General features: G+C 40.4%; 1 protein-coding gene across 2 annotated transcripts; it reads right to left on the minus strand.

Annotated features, from left to right (window-relative positions):
• Nucleotides 1–3,351: 3,351 nt before the first annotated feature.
• Nucleotides 3,352–10,625, minus strand: LOC111611163. 2 transcript variants are annotated; one of them, XR_002753923.1, is made up of 2 exons: nucleotides 3,767–10,625; nucleotides 3,352–3,691 (listed from the first exon to the last, which is right to left on the minus strand). XR_002753923.1 is itself a non-coding variant. In XM_023346885.1 (2 exons), exon 2 carries the CDS (start codon nucleotides 10,029–10,031, stop codon nucleotides 4,128–4,130), a length of 5,904 nt encoding a protein of 1,967 aa, XP_023202653.1. In that variant the 5' UTR covers nucleotides 10,032–10,339; nucleotides 10,415–10,625; the 3' UTR covers nucleotides 3,352–4,127. The 2 variants fall into 2 exon arrangements, 1 of the variants encoding a protein (XP_023202653.1); XM_023346885.1 differs by having other exon boundaries at nucleotides 3,352–10,339; nucleotides 10,415–10,625.
• Nucleotides 10,626–11,818: the final 1,193 nt, after the last annotated feature.

Here is an 11,818-nt window from a genome sequence, read left to right on the forward strand (position 1 = left end):
GGATGACGGGCTGAGAGTCTCTCCTCTGCTCCTACTGTAGGCCACACAGAACATCTCCAGAGTGAAATGAAACATCATCTCCTGAAAATCAATCCTTCACACATTCCTCTGATCCTCTCAGCCTCGGCCGCTCTTTATTGATTCTTCTCACACTCGCAGGATAATCCAGCCGACACACACACACTCATTTATATATATATATATCTACACGTCTTTGAAGTGTAAATGTGAGAGTTTCTGACTTTGAAGTGTTTTCCCTTCCCTTTCCCAGTTTCCAACACTCGTCCTGAATAAAATAAATCTACTGACACACGTCCTGTTTTTGCAGTTTTCTTTATTTTCCTCTCTAATGACTTTTTTTGGTCCCGTTTTCACACATGAGCTGCAAAGGAATTTGATTCAGACCTTCTGTGCAGTTTTTCTCACACATGTCCATTCACAGCTGGAGATTCTTTACTCAAGACGTAACGTCCCTGAGTGGGTCCAAGCTGCAGAAAACACAGCAGTGGGGGGGATGATGGAGGCTTTTTCTCTGTTTATGAATGGATTCGCAGCATCAAAGAACGAGGAAAAGATGAAGCATGAAGGATCGGCTGCTGGTTTCACACTTTGTGTTGCTTTTACTGACATTCCCACCTGGATGATGTTTGGAAATTTCAGGGCTTCAGTTCGCAAATCAAAGCAACTTTACATGCAAATTGGAAAGTGAGATAGGAAAGTTCACCTTCAGAGTTGGGAGTGATGAGGTTAATCTCATATTTACACTCATGCATGGCAGGACTGGAGCAGGTTTGGATGTAATTTGCAGTTCCTGCAGTGATGAGGGTGGAAATGAGTCTGTGTGAGAGAAATTCACTAATCTGGAATAAAGGAGCAAAACTTTCAACTTTTGGTGAAAGTTTTGTCTTATTTCCAGTGTACTAAGATATTTAGTACAAAAATACTTGGTAAGATTTTCTGTTTTTGCAGTGAACACAATAAATACACATGAGCAAAATGCTAACAATAAGATCCCAGGTTTGTGCTAAATATGCATCAACAGGCATTAACTGTATAAATACAAATGGGATCAACTGGAATGAACTTTAGATTGAATTGAAGTTATTTTTTTCCCAAAGTTCCTGAAGACGACTTTTGTTGTAAATTGGTGTAACTTAAATAAAACCAAACTGAATTTTTAAAAATATGTTATTTTGTACATTTGCTGAAATGTTTAAGCACAGAATGATTTGGGTATTTGAAATGACTTGACATGTTTTAATAATGTTATAAAACACATTTTACATGCGGTTAGCATGGATTCAACGAGCCTTTACAGCCTTTACTGCTCGTTATCCTTCACCACCATTTTAACTGAAGTCCCCACATCTAACAACAACAACACAGTAGTGAAATATTCCTCCGTAACGTCAACACTCCACCGCCGGTCCTTCACTGTGGGAACGGGCCTGGTTAATGCAGAGCTTCAGGTTTTACAAGGCCATCAGGGGGAAAAGTCGCTGGAGGGACGAATACCAGAGCGGGGGCTGGGTGGGAACCTTCAAAGCTTTGAACGAGCTGCAGGGAAACAGACGAAGAGGAGCTGCAGACTTATTGTCATCTGTGGCTGCTTTGTGTTTTAATTCAGCTCAGCGTTTTTTCAGACTGACTCCATGATAAAGATCTGATCGGCTGCAGGACTTTAGCTTCAGGAAACAGCCGCTCCGCTCCGACCGCCTGTCTGCAGCTGCTGCGTTCTCTGAAGTTAAAGGAAACACCGTCGGACAGTTTTTAGCCTAACAGGTTATAAATGTGTGAATGAATAAATAAAAGCAACTTAAGTTTTTTACTACAATAACATTAACTCACACTGAAGGTTGTAGAGAAATTTATTCTTTAATTTCCCTTCATTCATGAAGTGGGAAGAAAAATATTAAAATGGTTTAACAGTTAGTATTAATTCTTTTAGCCACTTTTATCCTAAATTTCTTTGCAGTTATACTGGATGCTGTAAAACGTTTTGGTTTTGATTTTGCTACTATTCTCTACAATAATTAAAATAGTTCTCTTAAATATAGCAGAGTTTTGCATGTTTAGGTATTTAGCATGCTAACTAGCATTCTTTATAAGAAATCTTATTTACGCCAACGAAGCTGAAAACTTCACATAGTTTTCAGTGATTTTATTTAGTATGTTGCTTTTTTCTATGGTTTCTATGTTTCTTTTCTCTATTTCTGCAGGTTTAGAAGTAAACTTTAAAGATGTTAACCTGTATTCTCTACAGTCTGTCTGTCTGTCTGTCTTGCTGTTCAGTTAGCCAGATGTTGTCATTTTTACAACTTTGAGCAAATAATTATGATCTAAAAAGCTGACATTATACCTGAGCTTATCCCCTACTCCAACGTCTCTCTGCTCGACTTCCTAAACATTTCAGAGACTCAAAGTGGAGCGGCAAAAGCAAATGAGGTGGAATAGCAGTGCGATGGTTTTATCTTTTCACTTCATTTTGAATCTTTTTGACAGAGAAACCATGAATACATTTATATAACTGTTAAAAAGTTCAGACAGTGAGCGGTGCAGAGTGTGACGTCCAAGCAGAAGTGAAAATTTGGCCCATTGTGACTGTAATCCTTTTCTCTTGGAGGATCATAAACCAGCCGGTAGTTTCCTCCTGTTTGGGAGCATCCGCCGTAAAACTACACGCAGAAACTTGTTGAGTCTGATGAGTAAAACTCAAAGCTGTTGATCTGCTCTGGAGATGACCGGCGTCGCAGCCAGGAGGATTCAGCGTCTTTTGTTTGGTTTTCCTGTTTGGATTCGGTCGGCAGACACTGAAAACACAAAGACTCTGGAAATCTTGCTTCTTATTTAAACATCCACACTGTCAGAGCTGCAGAGTAACTAGTTACATTTACTCAGTTACTTTTATCTCAGTAACGGAGATGAAAATTTTACTTTTAGGAGTTTTTACTACGCTGTACTTTTACTTTTACTTGAGTAATTTTATTATGAAGTATCTCAATCAGAGATCAATCATCATCACAGATTATTGATGATTATGACCTGATCAGGTCGAATCTCTGGAATAATTTCATCCATTTTATGATTGATTGTCGTTTTTAACTGTAATTACAAAAACATTTAAAACGCAAATTTATGCCTCAGTTTGTTGTGAAACTGTAAGAAAGCAACGTGACGTTTAGTCAGGCTGAAATTAGTTTTTATTGGTATAAAAATTTACTTTATCACTTTAATTATGTCTTTACAGCTTAAATCATAATGTTGAATCTTTGAAAGTCAAATTACTGAGGAAGACATGAAGGTTTCATTGATTTGGTTGTTTTATCAAAATCTAGAATAGTTTATGTAAGTAAAGTATTTCTGGTCTTATTGGCATTTATAAATAATAATAATATAATAACATGTGAATTATATAATATAATAACATTGGCATCTTGTCTTTTTTGCTCAGAGGTTTCCAAACTTTTTCATTCCAAAAGCTGTTAGTATTTTTATTTAATCAATATTATTGATTTATTGACTTAAAAGCAGCTCCTTTATCTTGCTAGAATGTTACATGCAAATTAGTTTTGTCTGATTTAAGCTGTAGTCGGATGTCTGTGTAGCGGCCTCTTGGAGTGAACAGCCAGACGCAGGGAGTTCCAAACGGGTGCAGTTTATTATTAGCCTTCCTTGTCTGACACCGTGAAAACTGCAGTATAAACAAAAGATACATGGTGTATAAATAAACATAAATGTTCACAAACACAATTGCGCACATTCCTACCTCGTTCTGCTTCCCAAGAGCGCTATTTTACAGATTTTCTTTGGTCTTTTCCTCAGGCTCTAACGCTCACTCGGCGTAGTTAGCAAACAGGAAGTGCCCAACACAAAAACACGCGAAGAAGAACTCTACCGCTCCACAAAACAAATTCACAAATCAACCACTAAGTGTCACTGTGGTACCAACGAACAAAAAGAAGAACCCCACCATTTAGTAGCTATTTACACTCCCACCAAATCCTGTCTCAATAAATGAACATAAGAAGACATGAGGAAAGTAATTGAACAGGATTTCTTGACTCTACTAAATGAGCATTTCTGCAGAAAAGAATAACATGGTGAATAAACTGTACAAAGGTTGTTTATCACTTCTCATCATTTTCCAAAAGAAGAACCAATTTCTGGATTGGTCTCTCAATAATTGAGAGTTTGGAAGAGGAATTGGACTTTCGCTCTCCGACTTGAACTTTGACTCGACGGACCAATCCATCATCGCCTTGAACAGTTTCAACCACTCGTCCTAGTTGCCACTGATTTCTTGGAAGGTTGTCGTCTTTGATAATGACAATGTCCCCTTTCTTGAGGTTACGCTGAGCCGAGTGCCATTTCTGTCTCATGGAAATGTTCAACAAATATTCCCTTTTCCAGCGACTCCAAAATTGTTCAATGAGATACTGCACTCTCCTCCACCTCTTTGTGGCATATAGGTCCTCTTTGACAAACACTCCAGGGGGAGGAAGAGAAACCTTAGATTTCATCATAATGAGATGGTTCGGTGTTATGGGCTCTAATGCTCGCGGATCATTGATTCCATCCACTGTTAATGGGCGGCTGTTTACAATAGCCATTGCCTCATATAACAATGTCCTGAGGGAGGCGTCATCAAGTCGGCCTGAGCACTGTGCAAAAGTAGCATTCAACACATTTCTGATGGTTCTGATCTGTCTTTCCCAGATACCACCTGCATGACTGGCAGAGGGGGAATTGAAAACAAATTCACACTGTTTGTCCGTCAAGAAAACTTCAAGTAACTTAGTGTCACATTGTTTCAGTGCTTGTGTGAACTCGTTCCTGGCACCAACAAAATTAGAGCCTTGATCACAGTGCAGTTGTCTTACAGCTCCTCTAATGCTGATAAAGCATCTCAGTGCATTTATGAAAGAGTCAGTCGACAGGTCTTCGAGCATTTCGATATGGACAGCTCTAGAGTAGAGACATGTGAAAATTAGACCATATCTTTTGTATTCTTTGCGGGCTTTCTTCACAATGAAAGGGCCAAAACAGTCCATGCCGCTATATGTGAAAGGTGCAGAGGATTCGACGCGTTCTTTAGGAAGGTCAGCCATTCTCTGCTTTTCTGTTGGCCGCCTAAGTTTTCTGCAAAACACACAATCGCGTATCATCTTGGCCACCAACTTACTCCCACCAATGACCCAGAAGCCATTGGTTCTAAGTTCCATTTGTGTCTGGCCTCGACCCTGATGACATGTCTTAGCATGGTAGTGGGACACAATCAGCTTAGTAATATGACTGTTGTTGGGTAGTATCACTGGGTGTTTGACTTTAAGACAGAGAGATGACTGCTTTAATCTTCCACCGACATGAAGAAGCCCTTCAGACCAGATGGGATCACAACTGAAAAGAGCGCTGGTGTTTGGAATGTTCTTTTCACCTTTAAGCAATTTTACTTCATTTGGGAAGGTTTGTTGTTGCACAATCTTAATCACTGTTTCAGCAGCCTTTTCACGTTCGTCAACAGTCACATGTTCGCCATGTTGTTGCTTTGAACCTAGTCTCTTGATTCTTGCAACTACCTTGAGGAGTGTTGTCCAAGAGGAGAATCGATTCAGGCGATTGAGGATGTCATTACTACATTTGACATCAGTTGCGAGCACCTGAATTGTCTTGACTTCAGGATCACCGACTAGTAATTCCGTTGGAGTGCTGGTCGTCAGTTGTAACTCATGCTCCCAAAGAAACCTTGGTCCTTGCAGCCAGTTTGTCGAATGAATATCTGAAGCACAAAGACCTCTGGATGCATGATCAGCCGGGTTTTCTGACGTTTCAACATAATGCCACTGATTAGGATCACTGTTATCTCTAATCAGTTGAACACGGTTGGCAACAAATATGTGGAACCTGCGAGCCTCATTATTGATGTACCCTAGTACAACTCGTGAGTCAGTCCAGAAAAATTCTTGATCAATCTTTAGGTCAAGTTCACATCTAAGCATGACACTGACCTTTGTAGAAATCACTGCTGCTGCAAGTTCTAATCTTGGGATACTTGTGATCTTTGAGGGAGCAACCCTTGCCTTTGCTATCACAAGACTGCAGTGAACTTCATCCTTGTCATTTATGTATCTCAGGTAAGAACATGCACCATATCCTACACAGCTAGCATCAGAAAAATGGTGCAGCTCTACTCTGACAATGTTGTGGAAGTCAGGGGGGTGATAACATCTGGGAATTGAGATCTCTTTCAATTTCAGTAGATCATTTGTCCATTTCTCCCACCGTGGCTTTATGTCTTCTGGGAGAGGATCGTCCCATCCTATGCCTCGGTGACAAAGCTCTTGAAGAATCAGTTTTCCACTAAGGCTGAATGGAGCAATGAATCCGAGAGGGTCATAAAGTGAAGCAATGATGGACAAGCAGCTGCGGCGGGTTGAAGCTTGATCTTTTAAGCCGATGTTAAAAACAAAGGTGTCATTTTTTATCAACCACTGAATCCCGAGTGCACGCTCAGATGAGGATGGATCCAAACCATGGGGCTCGATGGCTGCTGCTACTTCTGAAGAATCCAAGCATGTGAGAGCGGCTTCCTTGTTTGAGTTGAATTTATGAAGCCTTAAGCCTCCTTTCTTACACAACTCTTGTGATTCAATGATCAGTTTCTTGGCTTCCTCAACTGATGGCACACTGACTAAGCCATCATCCACATAAAAGTTTTTCTCAATAAATGTGGCTGCCTGAGGATAGTTAGCCTTGTGTTGCTGTGCCAGATGCTTTAACCCAAAGTTGGCACATCCTGGAGATGAAGCAGCTCCAAAGAGATGAACTGTCATTCTGAACTCCTGTGGTTCTTTCTCCAAATCTCCACCTTTCCACCAGAGGAATTTGAGATAATTTCTGGATTCAGGAGTGACAGAAAATTGGTGAAACATTCTTTCTATGTCACAAATTATAGCTATGGTCTCCTTCCTGAAGCGACATAGTACCCCTACCAAAGGATTGATTAAATCAGGCCCAGTAAGCAATGTGTCGTTAAGAGAAACACCATGGAATTTGGCTGAACAATCAAAAACAACTCTCAGCTTATCTGGTTTTCTGGGATGGTAGATGCCATGATGTGGAAGGTACCACTCTGTTTCTCCTTCAGATGTTGTAGGGGCAGGCTCTGCATCACCCTTATTTATGGTTTCTTCCATGAATGTTTTGTATTGCTCATAGTATTGTTTGCTGGTCTTTAATTTTTTCTTAAGACCCTGCAGGCGAACTTGGGCTAGTCTTTTGTTGTTTGGTAGGTTAGGCAGGTCGTTGCCTTTGAACGGAAGAGGCATTTCATAATGCCCATCATCCCTCTGTGTGATGTTGTTACTGAGAAACTGTATAAAATTAACATCATCTCGGGACACATATTTTTCTTCGTAACTTCTCTCCGTAAAATCCGACTCTAAGACCTTTAAAATGTCAGTTGAAGACGGGCTTGGTAGCTCCTTTACTGTGAGTCGATGCACAAAACTTTGACCTCCTTGTCTGTCTAGGTGGGGGTTTGATGAGCCTATTATACTCCATCCTAGTTCTGATCTCTGTGCAAATGGTTGGTTTTTATCACCTGTTATAACTTCAAGTGGAGCTAGAGCAGCTGGACAGTCGTATCCAATGAGAAGCCCTACATCACAGTCCTGAACGGGAGGTAACTTATCTGCCAAGTTTCTGAGATGGGGCCACATTAATGCAGTTTCTTTCGTCGGAATATAAGACTTGTCCACTGGGATAAAATCTCTGCTATAAGCTTGATGTAGTTGGATGCGACTCTCAGAGTTAAGTCCTCGAACTTGTAGACCATGAACACTCTTGCTGGAAATGATTGTGTCGACAGCAGTCATAGTACTCAGTTTCAGCTTTGTTGGATGGAAATCCACATTCAGTCTGTCAATTACATCTTCTAACACAAACGTCGAGTCACTTTGTGTGTCCAGCATTGCATATGTTAGTATTTCTCTGTGTGGCTCTTGTAGTGAAGACACAAGTACTGGTACAATACTGGTAGTGGCAGAAACATGCTGAGTCAATGTATGGGACACAACTCTGTGTGTTTCTTGGTTTGCATGTTCTTCTGTGGAAGTGGAGCTATTTGTTGTTGTCTCCACAGATCTTTCCTTCCTCTCTTCATGTAAGCAGGTTGGATGACGACGTCTGCATATATTGCATGTGTGTCGTCTCTTACATTCCTTGGTCACGTGACCTTTTCTCAGGCATCCAAAGCAGAGCCGATTTTCGTGTATGAATGTCCTTTTGTCTTCAACACTCTTTGAGGCGAAAGCGGGACATCTGGTGATGCCATGGGCTTCACTTTTACAAACATAGCAAGATGATTTTGCTTTACAGTCATTTGTATCTTGTATCCCATGACTGAAACTCTTTTGTTGTGCATTTGTGTTGAAAGTCTTGGCTCTCTTTTGGGTTCTGTCGTCTGCAAACTTGAAATTTCCTATCAGGGGTGAGGCAATGGGATTACAGGCTATTTTTGCCTCTTTGCTTAAAAACTCTGTGAAGCATTTAAAATCTGGATAATCACCTGATTCATCAAGTTCATCCACAACTATTCGACTCCACTTGCGAACAATCCATTCAGGTAATTTTTTGAGCAACTTATGGTTCTCTTCACAGTCACTGAGGATAGCTAATCCCTTGACATGTGGAATTGCTTCCTTGCAACCATGGAGGAAGTCAGAAAATTCACGTAGTGCAAGTGAGTCATTTGCATTAATCTTTGGCCATCTTGCAAGCTTATCACGAAAAGCCTTCTGTATAATAAACGCGTTCCCATATCTGTCCTGTAAGACTTTCCAAGCTCCAATGTATGCACTTTCTGAGTCTCGGTAAAAGAAACCTTCAACAGCTTTGCGTGCTTCTCCAGCAAGATAATTTCTGAGATAAAACATCTTCTCACTAGCTGGGAGGGGCTTTCTGTCAATGAGAGTCATAAATGACATTTTCCAATCAGTAAACCTTAAAGGATCCCCACTGAATACAGTAGGTTCAGGGACTGGTAAGCGACTTATACTTAATGAGCTGGCGATTGCTTCAGCTAGATTGGATGACTCAGGATTTATTGTCACCTCCGGAGCCGATTGGTAAGGCTGGAACGATGTAGCTTCTGGACTCAAGCAGGGTTTATCTCTAAAGAAGATAGGGTTTGTTCTGTAATTAGTATCTTCAACATTGTTTTCACTGCGTTCAAATTCATCATATGCTCTCACACGAGCTGCTGCTACAGCTATTTCCTTTTCTTCTTTTAACCGCTGCAGTTTTGCTCTTTCCTGATCCAGCTGCTGTTGCATTTCCACTTCTTTTTGCTTAATTTCTGACAGCATTTTTGACTCTTTAAGTTTCCATTCGTTTTCTAATTTTTGGAGCTGTGCTTGCTGTGCTTGAATTTCTTTGGTGGCCTTTGATTGCTCCACTTTAGCAGCAAGCTCTGCTTGCGCATCTGCTTTGCTGTTACTGGTACTAGATGAGCTGGAATGGCTGCTTGAATTCTCTGATGATTTTGATGAGCTTACGGTTTCAGTTTGAGTGTGCCCAAAGATAGAGCCATATTCATCTTTGTTTAATGTTTCTCTCACTCTTTCTTTCTCAAGATGACTATTATAATCTTTATCAATAGTCTCTGTACGATTGTTTATAAGGTCACAAATTTCCTTTGTGAGCGTAACACAAGCCTCCATCCTTTTGACAATCTCTGGTGTGGTGTTACTGTTACGTAGGATGGGCTCGTACTGCAGTCTTACAGCATCGTACTTTGCCTGAATGTTTTCTTGTAAATCATTGAGGTCTTCTAATGTACAGAGGGCCTTTAGTTTTTTCCTAGTTTCTCTTGCTACCCACTTCCAAGAATCATAAGCCTTCTGAAACGCTTTCTCACGTTTTTTGTTGTCTTGGACGTGCATCTCTTGGCCTTTTTCTGTTAGCTTTCTTTCTCTGGAGCTAGACCTGAGTGGCATGTCTACAGGATCCGTTTTCTCTGTTGGAAGTGACATCTTATTTGCTTCCTGCAACTGCCTTGGTTCACCGAAGACTTTTTAATTATCCTTTGACACACTATGCCAATTCAGTTATGCTGTGAGCTTGTTCATGTAATTGTCCATTTATCTTGCCTGTGTGACATCATCGATGCAAGCGGTGACAGCTGGGTTCCAGGTAGAATGGTGTCGGCTTCACTGCAGAAAGATCTGGTCTCTTGCAGCGAGTTTTCACTGTAGCGGCCTCTTGGAGTGAACAGCCAGACGCAGGGAGTTCCAAACGGGTGCAGTTTATTATTAGCCTTCCTTGTCTGACACCGTGAAAACTGCAGTATAAACAAAAGATACATGGTGTATAAATAAACATAAATGTTCACAAACACAATTGCGCACATTCCTACCTCGTTCTGCTTCCCAAGAGCGCTATTTTACAGATTTTCTTTGGTCTTTTCCTCAGGCTCTAACGCTCACTCGGCGTAGTTAGCAAACAGGAAGTGCCCAACACAAAAACACGCGAAGAAGAACTCTACCGCTCCACAAAACAAATTCACAAATCAACCACTAAGTGTCACTGTGGTACCAACGAACAAAAAGAAGAACCCCACCATTTAGTAGCTATTTACAGTCTGGACCAGAGATACTTGGTAATGTTTTGGTTTGCTGCCTCCATTTTGTGCTGCAGTGCAGGTGGGATGATGAGGCCTCAGTCTGAACCGGCGCCGTGTTTTGCTCTGCGGGTCCAAACACAGAGAGACGACGGACCGAACAGGTGAGGCTGATGTTTAGTCTCTGCAGGCCGACCTGCAGGTTTGACCCCCACACCGCCCCCATGCCCCCCGGCCCCCTGCTGGGTGTCACTCAGACTGTTTGGTTGATTTATGGATCTGCAGTTAAACCTGTTGGTTCCACCTTTCTGCTGCTAGTGGAGGAGGCTGGAGGCTCTTTGGTCCAATTTACTGCAAATATCTCACTGGAAATAAGACTAAACTAGTTTTCATCAACAGTTAAGAGCTCGTAAAAAAAGAAAAAGTATTAACTCCACTTGTAGCAACATTTGTCCCATAACTCCCAGTGGATCCAGCACTTTTTAATTCATTTTAAGGAATTATTGACTGAAAAAAGCTCCTACATTTTACTGGAAAAGCTTCTAGTTTTGTCTTATTTCAAGAACTACAAAACTAGATCAGATACTTGGTAAGACTTTTTTTGCAGTGCAAGATTCCTGAGTTTGACTTAATGCTTTAAAGAATTAATAACAAAATAGAATAAATGGTCAAACTTGTGAATTATTTTATCAACTGAAAGGAGCTGAATTATTTCTTTAATAAAAAGAAAAGTTGCAGCAACCAAACAGAAATAAAAAATGCTCTGATTCTCTGTAAAGGTTGGATCAGGGAACCAAACTGCAGCAATTCTCCTCCTTTCTGATTTTCTCACAAAGTTTAAACTTTTCAAATTCAGAAATATCTGAAATTTATTTCAAAATTTGTTAAACTTTTAAACTCATGAATTTTCTTGAGTTTCACATTTTGAGGTTAATCCCATAATTATGTTATTTTTTGTGCAGGTTTTTGACTGTTGGAACTTAGAAACTTAAAATTTATTTTCCAAAACATTTCTGAGTTTTTGTGGCAGAGTTTGTTTTTTTTTATCAACTCCTCTAAGGCGTTTTTGTGTTAAGTTTATAAAATCACCTCAAATTAAAACATTTTATGAAAATAAACCAAACGTTGTGACGGAAACGTGACGTAATCAAAATATAAACGTCCGTTTTTTTATGATTTATTGATCACCGCACAAGAATC

Source organism: Xiphophorus maculatus, chromosome 14 (genome assembly GCF_002775205.1).
Source record: "Xiphophorus maculatus strain JP 163 A chromosome 14, X_maculatus-5.0-male, whole genome shotgun sequence".
NCBI classification, from domain to species: Eukaryota; Metazoa; Chordata; class Actinopteri; order Cyprinodontiformes; family Poeciliidae; genus Xiphophorus; species Xiphophorus maculatus.

Bases quoted from the DNA above. Each gene is read 5' to 3' on its own strand.
- LOC111611163 (XM_023346885.1), bottom strand. From the start codon at position 10,031: ATGTCACTTCCAACAGAGAAAACGGATCCTGTAGACATGCCACTCAGG.